The sequence below is a fragment of the Alexandromys fortis genome, unplaced genomic scaffold, assembly GCF_014885135.2.
Source record: "Alexandromys fortis isolate MF-2015 unplaced genomic scaffold, M_Fortis_MF-2015_v1.1 scaffold_0, whole genome shotgun sequence".
In the NCBI taxonomy this organism is placed as follows: Eukaryota; Metazoa; Chordata; class Mammalia; order Rodentia; family Cricetidae; genus Alexandromys; species Alexandromys fortis.
The window spans coordinates 31,882,700-31,900,928 of NW_026067949.1; the positions used below are offsets into that span (position 1 = coordinate 31,882,700).

At 43.3% G+C, this 18,229-nt stretch overlaps 1 protein-coding gene across 1 annotated transcript; it reads left to right on the forward strand.

Moving 5' to 3' along the window:
• Positions 1–2,957: 2,957 nt before the first annotated feature.
• Positions 2,958–17,152, forward strand: Exoc1l (exocyst complex component 1 like). Its single transcript, XM_050149635.1, has 3 exons — positions 2,958–3,078; positions 12,964–13,094; positions 16,886–17,152. Exons 1-3 carry the CDS (start codon positions 2,958–2,960, stop codon positions 17,150–17,152), a joined length of 519 nt encoding a protein of 172 aa, XP_050005592.1.
• The last annotated feature ends 1,077 nt before the right edge of the window (positions 17,153–18,229 follow it).

Here is an 18,229-nt window from a genome sequence, read left to right on the forward strand (position 1 = left end):
AGTGAAGTCCAGGAAGCTACACAAGGACGGTGAGCCCCGGGGGCATAAAGACGAGCCTGGTGCGAAGGCACAGGAGCAGAGCAGAGCGCAGGTGATACTGAAAGGGGTTCAATCAGGAAGGGAGGCAGGGGCATGACAAGCGGGATGGGCGTGGGAGACAGAAAGTCAACCAAAATGAAAGATGAAACCCCTAAGTAAAAAACTATTTCTTGACAAGCTACTCGAATAATAATAGTAATAGTAATTTAAAGATCCTAAGGAATAAAAGAAAAGACCATCGTTGAATAATGGTAAGCTGGAGAGCCCTCCAAGGGGCGTGGCTACTGCTGGGGCTGCTGGTGGTGGTGGTGGTGGTGGTGGTGGTGGTGGTGGTGGTGGTGGTGGTGGTGGTGGTGGTGAGGAAATTCACCACGAGGCACAGAGAGAGGTCTTCCTACAGAAGCAGCTGGCCCACCTGGGAGGGAGTGGACTGGATGGGCTATGCCTGCCCTGGAGAAAAAGCCACCCTTGCCAGAGAGCCGGGCTGAGGGAAGTGTCTGGGTAAGGCGATGGGTGAGCACCAGTCATATGATGTGATAGCCACCAATCAACTCACAGTGATAGCTGTCATCACACAGAGATATTTGGCTGGCACAGTTCTTAAAGCCTTACAGATGTTAGCTCATTTTACCTCCCTGACCCGAGAGCCAGGCAGAGGATGCAGAGAGAGAGAGAGTTCCTGCTATATAGTCACAAGGCTCTCACTACCATGGTAACAGAGGACCAGAACCAGAAGGGCAGTATCTTTTGATGCTGTTGCCTTGCAGGGGCACTCAGTCCAAGTCCTCCCAAGCTCCTCCTCAAATTCAAGGCCTCTGTAAACAGATTTTTAATACATAATTTTAAAGAATTATGTATACTATATGTGTAGCTATATATGGATAAATGTACACACACACACACACACACACTTACAGACATGGCTTTACCATTCTGCCAGTGGGCAAACCCAAAATATTTTTAGGGCTCAGCCTCAAGATTGTAAAACAAAGAGAAAAAGAGCAGGTTTTGAACAAGGAGCCAATAAATTAGGTGCAGTCCTACTTGAGACACATGCACAACCCTGAACCACTCATGCTAAGTAAGGGAAGGACAATGCCCATGAGCCAAGTCCAGGCCAGGTTCACAAGTTTGTTTGTTGCTGTGCCCAGAGCCAATACAAGGAAAACAGCTTCTCCTCTATAGGTAGAGGGCTTCTCGCAGGCAAGGGGAAAGGAAAGAATGCTAGAGAAACACCAGATAGCTGGGGTCGTTAGTTCAAGAAAATTAAAGCCCTTCTTTAGGCTCAACAGCACTGCAATTCACTCAGTGCTTAGGAAGCTGATCCTTGCCAGCCCTAAACCACTGCCATGCTCACAGACTCAAGCAAAATTGTGACGTCTAAATAAGAAAGGACCCCCCAAAAAGAAGGCTACAGTAAAAATGGGAACAGTGGGGAAGCTCCAAATAATCACAGTCCCAACCACCTGTGCATTTTGAAGAGGAAGCACTGGGCACAGTCAACACTCTGGGCTCCACTGAGGCTTTGGTTCCGCCTCCACCTCCGTGTTCTTCTGCCAGCTTTGTTCCACATCTTTACATGATACTTCCTCAGACCCTTGTTAAGGTGGTTGGATGAAGAATGGCCCCCATAGGCTTAGATATTTGATTGCTTGGTCCTCAGTTGGCAGAATTGTGTGGCAAGGGTTAGGAGGCATGTCCTTATTGGAGAAGGTGTGCCACTGTTGGTGGGCTTTGAGGTGGCAAAAGCCCACATTAGATCCAATCTCTCTCTCTCTCTCTCTCTCTCTCTCTCTCTCTCTCTCTCTCTCTCTNTCTCTGTGTGTGTGTGTGTGTGTGACTCTCTGTCTCTGTCTCTCTGTGTCTCTGTCTCTGTCTCTGTCTCTGTCTGTCTCTCTCTCTCTCTCTCTCTCTCTCTCTCTCTCTCTCTGCCTCCTGCCTGGGGATCAGGATGTAACTTCTCAGCTACTGATCCAGCTCTGTGCCCGCGTGCCTGCTGCCACACTCCCTGTCAGGTTGGTATGGGCTCACCCCCTGAAACAGCAAGCAAGTCCCCAATTAAATGTCTTCTTTTATTAATTCCTTTGGCCATGGCATCTCTTCGCAGCGATAGGACCGTGATTAAGACACCTCATACACTCTTCCTCCCAAGTTTTCCCTTCTCTTGTGTGCCGTGTTCTCACTTGCATGGGTCAAATGCTTATTTGGTGTCCCTCTCCTCTATTAGACCATAAGCTCCTTGAGAGGAGAAAATTCATACTCCTGAGAAACAAATAATGAATGCTTCCCTCTAGCAGGTGCCTAACAGGTTTTCATTTGGGTGGAGGCACACATAGAATTAAAGTGGGCCCATAGAAACCGCCATCTTAACAATACTTTAGGCCAAGGAATTGGTGCAAACTCTTGGAAGCAAAGGCTTGTGTGCATCGCAGGGGCGAGGAGAGAGACCTGTTGGAAGTGTTAGCAGTAAACACGGGTGCCTTTTTTTTCTGCGCAGTGAAAGCGAAGTTCTTAATGGAAGATGATCTGAATCAATAGCGCCAGACAGCTGATTTATATAATGGCTTCAAGCTGAAGCCGTGGTCTTTCTCTGCATAGTGCTGCCGTGCAAGGGGAAAGGCTGCCGACCCGGAGGCTCCACAAGTAGACCTGTGGCCATCTGTCAGAGTTCATCAATATGCTCCCCCATCAGCGAGCCAGCCCAGAGCTCCCCAAGAGCAGCTTGCAGCAGGCCCGATGCTGAAGATGCCGAGGGGGTTAATAAATACTGGATTGGGGCTGCTGAGGTGGGGCTGCCAGTGAGCAGGCACCCACTGTCGGGAGCTGGGCCTTTCGCTCTGAATAAGAAGGGTTAGAGTGAGAACCCCGGGGCTTGCACACCCAAAGGAGACTTAAGCCTGAGCCAGGGGGAACCCGAGATGTCATCGCTGGTGAAGGAAGACTTGGAGAAAAAACTGTTCAAGCCGCTGGCGCAGAATCTCTGCGAGTTTATTGAGATCGAGTTCTCGGTTCAGGACAGGTATTACCTCTGTGTGTCAGGTAAGCAGCGCTTTCTAGTATCGTTTCAAAATGCAAAGAACTCAAAGGTGAATACGGGGTATAGGGAAGCGTTGTCTGTCTTCCTATCCAGCTCAGGCATGCATGGAGCGTCTTGAGAGTTTAAGTAGCCAGGTTAAGGAATGTATATTCTATGGCCTTTTAGAGCACTAAGGAGTACCCCCTCCCAAAAAAATGTATTAGACAACATTAATGGTTCAGAAGTGAAATTGGATCTGTACTTCTCTTGGTTTGATTTTTTTCTCCAATCTCTCACCCAATTTGCCTCACAGCATACAATTTTGTTGTGTAAAGGCTCACTTGAAAAAAATCCAGCAGCATTCTGAATATGATTAAATGCATCACAGAACCCAGCTATATAGTCATTCCCAATGCCTTTCTGTATAGAACAAAAATGGAACCTTAGACTTTTCCTCCAAGGACCTATTGATACTTCCTGGTGGTTAATTTGAAGAAAGAAATCCTCTTTAGAAAGATTCTCTTACAGAAAAACAATACCAATACTTTAATAGTAGATATTAGCTCAAGAAGGCAGAACTTTAGGGAGGAGAGCACAATCCCTAATGTAGAGATCTGACATATAAAGAACTTAGTAAAATAAGTATTTCCTTCCTGTTACCAAAATATAAGAAAATTGTCCGTGCACTGGCTTTTTCATTCATTATGATGTTCCAAACTTTTTATGAATTTACGTAGAATTGTTTGTGTCATTATCTCATTATTGAATTTGGTATGCAGCTCTCTCTTTTCCTGGTCTGAGCCTCTCAGTCCCCTTCGCGGGCTTAGGAGGGAAGAGCTCAGAAACCCTAGGGCTACTTGCAGATGTTCCTCTTTAAGGCAAATGCCCATTTTCATACAGCTCATTACCTCTGTCCTCCTGACCACTATTTCTATAAGAGCGTTCTAAACTGAGAGGAAGCCAAGCATCTTTGGAGAAAGGTCTAAGAATTCTTTAGAAGGTTACAATTTCTAATAAATATAGAAGAAATTATCCAACAACAAGAATAGGAATACTTATTGAATGCCTAAGTTTATTTTACTACACATCTGAAATATGGGGGACTGGCATGTCAACAAATGTAAGAGACTTAATCCGTTCATAAAATCAATTAAGTTATGTAAAAAGAGGAATTAAAATTACATAATAGATCACATTGTGTTCTCATCCACCCAGTCACTGAATCTATTTTTACTCACTATGCTAAAAGAGGATGTCTATTCTAATATAAAATAGAATAATTTTACCTGTTATGATTCTTGCTTTATAAAAGTAGCTTGTCATTGGGTAGCACTGGCAGTATTTTAAAATAAAAAGTTTTAAAATTAGAATAGTCATAGTAAGTTATGAAATCTAATTTGCCAAAAAATATCTTAGGGGCAATTAAACATTTGGGTATTTATTCAGGGATTCTGAAATGAAGCTCCTGTTGAAATGAGGAAGAAATGATTTTGGGATATTCCACCTAAAGTTAACACACACACACACACAAAGCCTTGTTAGTTCCTCACTTTCATAGCTATACTTCATGTCCATCAGCCTGGGAGAGTTTTCCCAAAATGTAACACTTTTTTTAAACAACCATTACAAAAACATTTCAACCAAACAGCAGTTTAAATGATTCTCGACAGTGCCAAGAGTGTGACAATACTTCACCTGGAAAACATCTGTTGACAGGAATCTTGTTGAAGCAGGTGGCTCTACACCTTCAGGGTCACATGACTGTCTCTTCATCCTCTTTAACCCTTTCATTGCCTTTCACCCAGTGGTTCCTGCTTACGAGACCCATTGGTCCAGAGTAGTCATATTCCATTGCGTTTTTTCTGATTAAAGATAATACATTTAACCATGGTTGAACTTCCTTCTTATCTGAGCAGAGTCCATCCTTTGTAGTGGTCCCAAAAGTAGGATTGTTTTCTATTCCATCTTGATGATTCAAAGGCTGACATCAGAATAAGATACCATACACTCAATGTCCCTGTGGGAAGTTAGCTACAAAGTACATCGGGCAGCCCCTGGAACCTCCTTCCTTTGCATCTCAAGCTTTGCATGGTGTCTTCTCCCTGGGGACCAGTTTATCCCATCACACAGCACCACTCTTCCTGGCAGTTCAAAGCCGTGTCTTCCAGTGTAGGGAGGAGCTCTGTTTCCTGCAGGAGCGAGGAAAAAATAAGTCACACATGTAAAGTGAAGAGTTTGAAAACTTGTGTTGTAGCATTAGCCAAAACTGAATAGGAAGTAAAAGGGCATGGTGGGACAGACCTGGAAATTCTTGACACAGATCATATTGGGAAATCTGCCCCTGATTTGTTGCCTATCAACTGTGATGTTGGGCATAAGATAGTGATCCTTCATGGCCTTGTTGCTCGCATCTCTGAAATAGAAATAAAAACAGGGTGGTTGCTCTATGAACTCACAGTGGTTGTGACTGTATGTCTATGTAAAGCTCAAGCTAGATAAAATCCCACCATGGTGCGGGGAGGTGGCTAGGAATCCCTTCCCTAGCTGAGGAACCATTGGCAACCGGCAGGTGCTGGGAGACGGGGAGTCAGTTCCTTTTAAGGGTGTAGCTCTTGGTGGGTTGGCCATGCTCCTGTTGACGACCACATGCCCAAGAGCATATGACAAATTAAACTTAATCGTTTAAAAAAGAGTGGAGGGACTCAAAGTTGAGTGGGTAGGTAAGGTGGGAGATGAATCTGGGAAGAGTTGGATGGGGGTAAATGTGATCAAAATATGTTATATAACATTCTCAAAGAACTCATAAAAGAAACTTAAACACCTCTAAAGTGCTCCCCTACCATTCTCCCTTCTGAATTTTTATTAATGATAGTTTATATTCTAAGCAAGTAAAAGTAGAGCCTTGAAAGAGGTAGCTTAGAGTTTTAAAACATATAGAAAAATATTTAATGGATTGTATATATATAAATATGTTGTAAATACATCTGTATAATAAAAAATAAAATATATAATAAAAACTTGATATACTCTGTTGCTTTTAAAATTATGCATATACTCATGTATAGATTATTTTAACTGTTCTTATACTTTTAGGAAAACATTTTTCAATCATGGTATTTTTTAATAAAAATTACTTAATTGTATTGAACTCGCAAATAAAAACAGCATGCAACTAGTTTAAGGAGCCCGCTCAAATACTTGACTAGTCCTGATCTATGCATTTTTATATTTCTTTCTTTTTTAATTAAAAATTGTTTTCAGTACAATATCTTTTGATCATGTTTTCCTCTACCCCAGCTCCTCCCAGATCCTCTCCAGGTCCCTCCCCACTCAACTTAATGTTCTCTCTCCTCACATTCTCTCTCCCTCCCGTTCTCCTCCCTTCTCCCTCCTTAAAAAAAAAAAATAAGAACAACAAAAAAAATCAAAACAGATAAGCAAAAGACCAACAAGACAAAAAAAAAGTGCCAAAACAAACCAAAAAGCCCACAAAAATACCATTGAGTTCGTTTTGGGTTGGCCTTACTCCTCTTGGGCCTGCCCTGGAGCGTGGTTGTACACCCGTGAGACTCCACTGGATAAAACTGATTTTCCTTTTCCCATCTGGTATCGATTGCAAATAGCTTCTCAGTTAGGAGTGGGACCCCTGTCTGCTTCGCTTCCAACTGCTAGGACCCCATCAAGCTCGAACCTGTGCCTGCTGCCACAGTCTCTGTGAAACTATGCGTCTCGGCGAACTTCAGTACAGTAGGAGCTGCCACTCTGAAGCCGTGGACTTCACGGAGGGTTTTACATTTTTGCCATCAGCCACATTTTTATGATGCACCACGTGTAACGAGCACAAAAACTATAAAGTTTTGAAGACGGGAAACTGCTTAACAACTTTCATTATTAGGGTGAAGCCTCGTAGCTGAGATGACAGGGACGGCCGTGAGGTCTGCCTGCTCAGAGTCAGACGTGAGTTCACTTAATGCCATTTCCGTGACTTCTCCATTTCGTCTTTGTGCAGATGAGATGCTTTACAGGCAAAACGACACTCACGAGAAGTTAAGTGATTAACCTAAGGCTACAGATTCTCATTCTAAACCCAAACTTCCTTCCACATCTCCACACTCTAACTGATCGTAGCTGCCCCTCTTAGCTCTTGTGTGCAGATACTTCAAGAACTTCATCTATGTTGGCTCATTTGTCACTTCGTACAGACAATGAAGTCAGAGTGCAGTTGCCCAAGATCACCAACCCGTAGATGACAAAGGGAGGCTTGAAAGCCAGGTCCATGTGTGCTTGGCCCTTCTACCACGTTGCTTTCGGTGGTAGACTAAGAATATTCTAGCATGGAGCTGATCAAACAAACCTGGGATAAACCTCACTGGCTGGCAGTTTTGCTCCTTTGATTCTTCTGTTTCTACAAAAACCAGCTTCTTTCTTTTCCACGTTTTATATTTCTATAAGTTCACCAATAACGCAAGCCCTAGCTTGTTTAAAGCCAACCATTTTGCTATTTTAAAGACTCATGATGCAGCCTGAAATGGATTTTATAAAGACATTTTTAGAAAATTTTTATTTGAAAATATGATTTTGGTGAAATCAGCCTTAGTCTACTCAACAACCACAGGGCATTAGCAATCGAGTGTGACATTTCACTGAGGCTTTTAAAAGTATTTCATGATAACTTCTTCTGTGATTTAATTTAAACGATGAAAACCATTACATAACACCAGAATACAAAACAAAAGAAGCATCTATTTATTTAATGCATTTCTGGGAGACTTAATTGTGAGTTTCACATTTCCTCGATCTTGACTAATTTTTTTCAAACCAATTGGCCAGTGGCCAGTTCTCTTTCCATTAGCTTCCTAAATGTTGGTGTTCTTTTTTTTTTTTTTAATTAAAGGTGATGGGGATTTCTTAAAGACAAAGCTTCCTTTAAAATTGAAATAGTGATGGTTATAAAAATTGAAATTCTGAAAATATCCACTGGAATGTAAAACCTGGGAAAATGGAATCTTAAATCCAGAACAGGTTTCTTCTACAGCTCCCCAGAACTGTAGATATCACTCCTAAACCGTCGCTATCTCCCCTAAACTATAGTTACAAACCACATCTGTAGATATCATCCCTAAACCACAGTTACAAACCATATCCGTAGATATCACCCCTAAATCACAGTAACAAACCGGATCCTCTGAGTAAGAGAAAACAACTCACTAACATTCACACTTTATAAAACACATTTGTGCTCTTAAGACAATGTGACAAGTTTCCATTTTCCAACTGCATTAATGTGGAGGCAGCCACTTAATTCCAGCTGGCAGCCAAGCCCAAACGCGGAAATCAGGGATTGGGTCAACTCCAGCCTCAGCAGACTCCTTTGGCTCGTGGCTGAAGAGAACTCTTGGAAAGTCCTTAGCACTAAAGTAGGCTGTCATTTTGTCAAATGAAGGAGGCTGAACTCCCTCTGCACCACGCCATCTTGCACAAGCTTAGCTTCCAGGCACGTCCTTGTGTTGTCTGAGTCTCGTACGAAGGGGGAAATGACCATTATCGTAAGAAAATTTGGTCACTGGTAGGGATTATCTTCTTAACATCTTTTCTCCTCTCCCTACCACCAGCTCATCCTTTATGCAAATCATGGCCTCTCCGTTTATCTAATCCCTTCCAGTGGCACCCCGTGTGGACACAGTTTTCAGAATAATGTCCGAACCTATTCCAGTCCTTACAGGAGCTAACGCCTCCCTATCCTTCTTCCTGTCTACCTTCTTGCTTCACGCCAACAATGCCAAATACTTGCCATGACTGAAAAGTGCCAGGTGTTCTGTGCCTTTGCACCCATGCATTGCTAAAATTGCCTTTACCCCTTTCTTCCTTCTAGGAAGTTCTGTTGCCTTTGACAATTTGGGTTCATCCCTCTCTGAGCCTTATTTCCTGCAGTCAGAGAGATGGCCATGCCCCTCCTCTATTGTCCTGGCCATACCCCTCTTCTTTGGCCCTCATCCAACAGGGCCTCATTCACTCACTGCTGACAACACCCTCTGCAGATTTTCTTCTGAAGCTTCCACTCTCTGCAGTGAGAGAGTGCAGAGCAGGAATGGGGCCTTATGGGAATTCATTAATTTTTTTCAATTCCTAGCACTGTGCTGGATTCACAGGGGACATTTAAATATTTATGGGCTTAATGAAGAGGGTGAGTGGCTCCACAGTCAATCAGCAGGCTTTCATAACTTGTAGACGATGCCATGAGATTTGCTCCCTGAAAATCATACTTCCATACGATGTCCAGTTATCTCTCCAAATCTCTTTACCCCTGTCGCCTCTCGGCCCCTCTACTGCTACTGAGACAGCAAGCTGGGGCAATAACAATCCTGATTCGGAGGAGGATCTTCTAACTAGACAAGCACACTGCCTCCTCGTGGAAGCTACAAAACCTTCCCCTTCAGCCCACCGTCCTTGTCTTGTGTGTGCATCTTCCCAAGGCTAACAGGTAGGCCCATGCGCTTGGATCTTCTTTGGAGCCAGAGAAATTTAGAAGTGTTTAAATACAACAACTTCTCACAATGTCAGGAAGATCCCAGAGTCTCTGCTTTCACTGACCCCAAGTTAAGACCTATAATTGATGTCTTATCCAGACATGCCTCTCAATTACTTCCTCTGTCCCCAAATGTGTCATTCCTTCTCCTCAAGTGTGTGGTGTACACCATACCCTTTAACCTCTCCTCCTACCAGCTTTTAAAATCTCACCTGGCCCAGTGTAATGATATTTCATTTGTATTTTAATGAATAAAGCTTGCCTAAAGATCAGAGAGTAAAATCACCCCACTGGTCAGCCTTACAGACCAGGCAGTGGTAACACACACCTTTATTCCCAGTAGCCACACTAGTTGCCATAGAAACCTGGTGGTGCATGCCTTTCATTCCAGTGGTGTACATCTTTAATCCTAGCCCTAGAGAGGAATATAAAATGGGAGGAAACAACTCTCACACACTGTCTCATTCTGAGATTCCTGGAGGCAGGCTTGCCATTTCGGACTGAGGTAGAGGTAAGAGCCAGTGGCTGGCTGTTTGCTTTTCTGACCTTCAGGTTGAACCCCAATTTTTGTCTCTGAGTTGTTATTATTTGTGCTACTGTCCAGGGGCCAGCACACAGCATACGTGGAATCTGTGTTAGTGCATGGAGTCCTTGCATGTTAGTGCAAGCCGCCTTCTCCAGTCACCACATAGAAATAGCCTTCAGGGCAGGAGTCAGTGATCTTCCTCAAGTCAGATTCAGACCCTTGCTTCTCTGTCTCAGCTCAGTGACTCCACAGGAGTGTCTTCAAGCTCTGAGCTATTCTCATTGGCTGATTTCCATGGCATGATGCTGTCGGGCCTGCCTCTTCCTTTCTCCTCCAGCCTCTTAGCTATCATCTTTTTTCTCTCACTTCTTTCCCCTGAAAATGTTGCCTTGAGTCTTACCTTGAAAATCATCCCACAGACACAAGCCTCAAATCATTCCAAGACTATGAAACTTCCATCTCAGTCCCTGCTGAGGTAAGTGGCAGATACTTCACCTGTACATCGCATTTATTCCACCGTCTGGCCCACCCCCACCCCCTTTCCATTTGGATTCACCAACGTTGTTTGGGTCCCACCATGTATCATCAAAACCTCACCTGAGACTTAACTTCAATTTGCCGATTTTTTTTTTACCATCCACACACCATTCTGAGGCTACCAACAACCATGGATGTCTATTGGGTACTTTCCTGAGTCATTTGTGTTCTTCAGTTTTTCCATGAGTCTGTTTTATTCTCGCGACCCCTTCCTCACACCAGTGAGTGACATTTATTCTCTAGAGATTAATGATCTCTTGTAAACCACACTGCAGCGGTGTCAGGATGCCACTCCAGGACATGGCACAGTAGAGCCCACTGAGAGCATTGTCTCTTCCCCCAAGGTCCTTCAGCTCCATGACCTTCTCTGAGGAGTCCTGTGCGTTGTGCTGCCAGAGAAATTCTTGCACAGGACACCGCTTCATTAAATCCTGGCTCACTACTGACTAGGTGTCACTGTAGGAACTTGCACGGAACACCGACACAATGCCCTTGAGCTGGACTTGTCAACTGGCCCCGACTCCCTTCTCTAGGAAGCTGGACTCACTCTGTCAACTCTGGGATCAGCTGGTCACTTCTAGATTCCCCACAACTCCAGAGTGGCTTCTGCCTGTTTTGAAGCCCAAAGCCATTTAAAACATTTTAACAATTTTCCTAAGCTAACTAATCGCATTATCCACCGTATCTTAATTCCAACCAATCTACACAGTCCCCTCTCTTCCTTTCACCTGGTAAGACTGTCCTTTCATTGTCAGGTTCCTCAGACCGTCCCTCTCCCGGAAGTGCCCACATAGCGATCCTCTACTTCAACTCTGGATAGTCTGTTCATGTCTCTCATCTATGACTATGATTATATTCTAATGTATTGTTTTATATCTACATAGCTAGAAAGTCATGTGTCTGTCTCAGTGTGATTTGTGCTACTAAAACAAACGACTCATGACTTAGGAATTCATAAAGAGCAGATTTATTTCTCAGAGTTCAGTGGCAGGTGAGGATTCCAAGACTGAGGAGCTCACATCTGGTGAGAGCTTTCTTGTTACATCATCTGTAGTAAAAGGCAGAGAGAGAAAGAGTGTGAGAGGGAGAACAAGAGAGGAAAAAAGATGTGCAAAGGTCATGCCGAGCATCCTTTCACTTGGAGCATCCTCTGGCAAAAGCTACCCCACCCCTGCCATGGCACCATTGATCCATTCATGAGGGCTCTGACCTCCTGACCTAACCTCTGAAAGGCCTCACCTCTCAACATCACTGCAGTGTACATGAAGTTTCCAGCAACAGAACTTGGAGGACCCATTCAAATCACAGCAGCATGCCAAAGTCTCCCAGAACCAAAGGAATCTTTCCCCAAAACAAATCCCAGTCTCACTCTGAGAAGACACAATCAGCTCACAACTCTCAAGGTGACATTAACCATCCGAAGAGTTTGGGCATTCTCTGCAGCCCCGCAACCACCTCCTTCCAATAACCTAGTACATATGATCCCCGCATAGTCTCCCTTCTTACTGAAATCCTGAGTGTCAGGGCAGAAACCAGGTTTCGTATCTGTCTCCCTATGGCATTTACTCAGCAAACAGCAAATACCCCGTAAATACTGAGTAGTATTTGACTCATTGATGATTTCATAGAACAACTCAATATTCCAATAAGACCAGAGACAAATGATTTCAGGACCAGGAAATTACTATTTTCAGTTTTGTTCATATTAAGTACAGAAGGATTCTCCCATGCCTTTCAAGGTAGAATATTAAAACTGTCTGTGCTGGTGACACACTTGGAACACCAGAGTTGGAGCCACACAGTGACAATCTCAAACATTACCAGGCAAGTCAGTGGGAGCTGCGTCACAGGCACACCTGCATTCAAAGTCTCACAGCAGGTTTAGAAGGAAGTGTCACCATTTTTGCGTGGTCACTCTTCAGTACTGAGTTGTTGTGCAAGCAGAGCCGTTTGCTATTCATACCTTAATTTTTCATAAGGTCACCAACTAAGATTCCGACTTGCTCTGGTGAGCATTTTGTCCTCCACTGTCTGCTTCTGCTCAGTCTTCTATTTTCCGCCTCACCACAAAGCCCAGAGTTCAAAGCACATTGCTCAGTGTTCTGATGGACAATTGTCACAAAATAAAGTTAAAGTCTTGGGCAAATCTGGGGGCATGTTGACAAAAGTCCAGTTACACCAGGACTTGCCTTAGGAGTGTACTTATAATTTGGGTATAAGGCCATTAAATAAAAGGGAGAGAAACAAAAACTGAAATGGGACTTGGAGAATGAAGGTATGAAGTAAGAGTCTGTGTTTTTTTTTTTTTCTGTCCTACAGTGACCAAAACTGACGAAGTGAAGATTATCATGGTGAAGCATTACAGAGTAGGTCTAGATGAAAAGTACGAAGTAACAAAGAAGTGGTCTTTGGATGATCTTCAGATGATTGACGGAAAAGAAGCTGATACCGTAAGCGTTAGCGTTTTTATGAAGGTAGCGCGGGATCGATACACAGCCGATCGTTACGTTCGATGACCTGCTTTATATTCTTGGCATGTACGAAGTGTTAAGATGACATTATATTGTTCTTAAGTGGTATGGATTAATTTCCTGGGATGATCTATACTGGCTTTTATGATTTGCTTTTATGAGTTGGAATCTGACTTTTGTCTATGAAATCTAAAAGCATCTTTCCCAAGCTCTTCTTGACAGTTTAAACACAATCTACCATTCAGTCCTGCAACTTTAAAAGCAACTTTCTCCAACAGATACGTCCACGGCCACCCTCTCTAACCCAGATTAAGTTTTGGGATCCCTTTGTTCTCCCAGTCATAGCGTTTGATGATGCCATCAACTCAGTGACTGTGCCAGTCAAAAATGGTTGAACTTCGTCACTTCCTGAACCATTTTGTACTCCGTTATTACCTTTTGGGTCACATAGAAATAGCACTTTTAAAACTAAGTGTATTTGACAGGACTTTCAATCAAAGAATTGAGATATAGCCGGGCGGTGGTGGCGCACGCCTTTAATCCCAGCACTCTGGAGGCAGAGGCAGGCGGATCTCTGGGAGTTCGAGGCCAGCCCGGTCTACAGGAGCTAGTTCCGGGACAGGCTCCAAAGCTACAGAGAAACCCTGTCTCGCAAAACCAAATATTTAAATAAATAAATAAATAAATAAGCCCATTCCTATTAATCTGCGTATCTCCCACAAGGCTGTGGCTTACTGGTAAAGGTTCTGAGCATCTGTCTTCTTCAGCAACTACATGGCATCTCTTCAACTTCACCTACTTTCTATGTCGCTGTTCAGACTTCCTGCCTGGCTTTACACTACTAAGTCACTAGCTGGAACAGCTTCTTTAATAACCAATGGTAATAAAACATATTCATAACATACAAAGGAGTATCTCACATAAAATAATAATTCCCTGAGTGACAGTGGTACAAATTTCGAGTTATTTTCTTCATTCTACCTTTTGGCACTTACCAGATTTTTATATTGCATTGATTCTGAAGGGAAATCTATAGCCCATATACCAACCTGTGGTTTAGAAATTTGCTATCCTCATTCATTTTATTCCACTTGTCTTTTTCCCCTAGCTCATCCACAAAAATTACTTATATCATAATTATTTCTGCTGAGTTTGGCCAGCACCTGGTGATATAGATGAACCCTGTCAACTTTGATCCGTTTGAAGCAGTTTGCTGTGTTCTATTTCTTCCCTACTTTCCTTGGCCTCTAATTCCTTTGCACAGTTATTGATTCTCCCCTTTCCAACTTGAAGATTATGGTCTTTGAGAGTTAGCCAGATAAAAATGGAAATCTCCTAGCCTCATCTCCAGCTCTGTGGCAAACTAGCAGTTGTGGTCTCTCCTCACTCTCTGCCTCCCTTCCCAGGAGACTAAGCAGACCCTGGTGGAACACTGTGGGTGACCATCTCAGGGACATGAAGGCAGTTCAGTTCATCATGACTTGGTAGCTAGTGTTGGTTCAAACATTGAGATTCTGACACCGAGAAGTTTATTTTAGGCATATTTAAACACACCACAATTTGATAAAAAGTTTCAGGCAATAATTAACTCAATCCCATGTGTACATTAAAGTTTGAGACATGACGCCATTGAAACTGTAAAGTACAGGAGATATCTTTCATAAAGGAAGGTTCTATAGATTGAGAAATTGAGCTCATGATAAGGGTCTGGGATTTGGAGTTTGACTGCTGTATAACAAAAGATAGGCTGCTGTACCAAAGGTGGGACTGTTTTATTCATTTCTCCCACTGTTTATGTTTTTCATAGGTTTCTTTAAGGGATTTATTAATTTCCTCCTTAAGAACTATCATATCAGCCGGGCGGTGGTGGCGCACGCCTTTAATCCCAGCACTCGGGAGGCAGAGGCATGCGGATCTCTGTGAGTTCGAGACCAGCCTGGTCTACAAGAGCTAGTTCCAGGAAAGGCTCCAAAACCACAGAGAAACCCTGTCTCGAAAAAAAAAAAAAAAAAAAAAGAACTATCATATCTATAAAGGCATTTTTCTTATGCTTCAGCCATGCTGCAATACTCAGGACCTTCTGTGATCGGACAGCTGGGCTCTAGTGGAGACATACTGTCCTGGCAATTATCGGGGCATCTAAGGCATTTGTGAAGATTGTAATTCTAGCTGCTGAAATCTGGACTTGTCTTTGTTGGATAGGTATTTTGTTCCCTGATTTCTTTTGCCCTCCTTGGTTCTCAGGAGAATGTGTTGGCTGTATGTTGCCTGGTAGGGAATTCTTCCGGCATCCTGATAGGTGTGGACATTGGGGTTTCCAGGTAAAATGTGTTTTTAAGCATGGAAGTTGACACTTAGGAAAGGGGGTGGGTTACGGAGGGTGGAGGGGGGTCCACAGGAGGGAGGGAAGCAGGTTGTTCTGTAGGAGGTGTGTAGGTCCTGTGCTCACAGGTAAGCACTAGGGGAACCAGGAATTTAAACACACAGGGTTGTCTTTTCAGAGAAAGAAATGTATGACCTGTTTTCTACCTGGTTAATAGCCTGGTGACTTTTGCACTGTCTCTGTGGCCCAAGACCAAATCCTCTCCCAGACCCTTATCATGAGCTCAATTTCTCAATCTATAGAACCTTCCTTTATGAAAGATATCTCCTGTACTTTACAGTTTCAATGGCGTCATGTCTCAAACTTTAATGTACACATGGGATTGAGTTAATTATTGCCTGAAACTTTTTATCAAATTGTGGTGTGTTTAAATATGCCTAAAATAAACTTCTCGGTGTCAGAATCTCAATGTTTGAACCAACACTAGCTACCAAGTCATGATGAACTGAACTGCCTTCATGTCCCTGAGATGGTCACCCACAGTGTTCCACCAGGGTCTGCTTAGTCTCCTGGGAAGGGAGGCAGAGAGTGAGGAGAGACCACAACTGCTAGTTTGCCACAGAGCTGGAGATGAGGCTAGGAGATTGGCTCCAGAGGGGAGGAGGGAGAGTAAAGATCTGATACTTACCTGCCATCCTTGCTGGCTTCCATGCTTTCTGGGCAGGCTTGGCTGGCAGGTTCCCAGAGAAAGCCTGCTGGAGTTGTGGGCTGGGATAACAGATGAGTGAAGAAGGAGGTTGGGGGAGACGGTCTGCAGGATCTGCTGGAGATGGAGGCAGAGAAGTGGGGGAGGCCAAAAGTAGGAGGTCTTCAACAGAGATGGTGTGGGACTGAGGACCGGAACAGGAGTGTAGGGAGTGGTGGAGATCTTAGTTAGGCTACTTGCTCCCCTGACCAGACTGACCTACAGGTTCCCAGGGAATGCCTGCTGGAGTTGGGGGCTGGGAAAAATGAATGAATTGGCAGTGGCATTAGAGTAGAAGATCTGTGTGATCCATTGGAGAGAGGAGAAGGGGGAAGAGAGGCTGCAGCAGATGGTCTGCTGGAGAGCTGGGGATGAGTCTGGTAGATCGGATATAGAGGGTCGGAAAGAACGGTGAAGATCTGCGGTTAGCCTACCTGCTTCTCTGACCAGAGTGGCCTGCAGGTTCCCAGGGAATGCCTGCAGGAGCTGGGGACTGAGATAAAGCAAAGACTGTACTGTTGACTTTCAGGAGGGATTCTGTTTGGCTCTGCTAGCTTTGGAAAGCTGATCTGCAGATTTTAGAAATATGCCTGATACTGAGACTTTACAATCAATAGGCACAGCCAGCAAACCGTGGGGATCCAGGAAATGACTCCGAATGAAAGTAAACCCGGTCTCTCTCTCTCTCTCCCTCTCTTCTAGGACAATCCGTTTTTTGATCTGCACTTCAAGAAAGTGTACAGCCTGGAGGCCTACAGCTGTGCCTCTAAGTACTCCTTTGCTCGAACGGTGAACCGGCTGAACCATGTGTATCTTAAGAAGGACTTGCACATCGTCAACTTCGATTCGACTTACATCAACGATGACTCCATTTGGTCCTCCAACAACAAGGACTGCCTGGTCCTCATGAGAATATGCTTTTATGCTTTCAATCTTGTGTGCTTGTCCCTATGTCCCCTGCCACTTTGAAGATGTAGCCCAAAGTCCTACATCAGTGTCCGAAGAAATGGTTCTCCAACTAAATACCGATAGTCAAAAGTTTGTTTTGCCTCTTCCTCGATGGCTATTATTCAAACTAAAATAAAACAAGGCTTTGTGAATGGCAGTGAAATGGGTTTTAGTGCAACTGTTAGCAGTCGGGACTCTTTGGCTGCATTGTGTTCCATGGTAATTTTCAAAGGTGTTGCATGGCTTGGGCTAAGTTAGAGTCAAGAAAAAACTTTAAAAAAAGATCCTTGGTTCATAAATAATATTTTATCTTTTGAAGGTACCAGTACTGTTCAAAATATTCTTCAGATCCAAGGTAATTCCTCTAAAAATGCCAATCAATGGCCTGTATTGTAGAAAAGCAAAAGCCAATCTTCAAAATTCATACAGAACTGCAAAAGGCTCCAGGTAGCAAAAATAAATAAACAAAACCTTGGAAAATAAGTACAAATTTGAAGGACTCATGCTTTCTGTTTTTGAAACTCACTACAAAGCTATTATAATTAAAACAGCATGGTACTAGAATAAAAATAGTTGTAGAACATAAAGCTACTAGGTTCCTACAAGGAAGAAAGAATAATCTCTTCGAGTGATGAGGCTAAGATAACTGGATATCCACACAAAAGAGCTGAGTCAGACACATAGCTCACACCAGCTATAAAAGTTTAAATGAGTTATTAACCTAAGCATAGTAACTAACCCCATAAATTATTAGAATGAAATATAAAGGTAAATCTTAAGAACTTTGGGATTGACACTGGATTCTTATAATGTCAAAAAAATAACTAAACCATACTTCATGTAAAGATCTCTTTGCACCAAAGGACATTATCAAGACACATTGAAAATAAGCCTTGAAGAAAAAAAATCTTCAAATTATCAGTTTGAAAACGACTTAAAATTCAGACACACAAAGAACTCAGTGACACGAAGCAATCTGTTCTTAAAATGGGCAAAGGATGTTGGCAAGTATTTCTGCAAATGCACATATAGCCAACAAGCATGACAATGATGTCCAGCATCACTAGTCATTAGGCAACTGACTAGACTAGACATTGG

What these genes read in the sequence shown, in the direction of transcription:
- Exoc1l (XM_050149635.1), top strand. Translation starts at nt 2,958, where the DNA reads ATGTCATCGCTGGTGAAGGAAGACTTGGAGAAAAAACTGTTCAAGCCG. An exon ending in GTATTACCTCTGTGTGTCAG is followed by an intron (nt 3,079 to 12,963) that starts GTAAGCAGCGCT and finishes TCTGTCCTACAG; the next exon opens with TGACCAAAACTGACGAAGTG. An exon ending in ACGGAAAAGAAGCTGATACC is followed by an intron (nt 13,095 to 16,885) that starts GTAAGCGTTAGC and finishes CCTCTCTTCTAG; the next exon opens with GACAATCCGTTTTTTGATCT.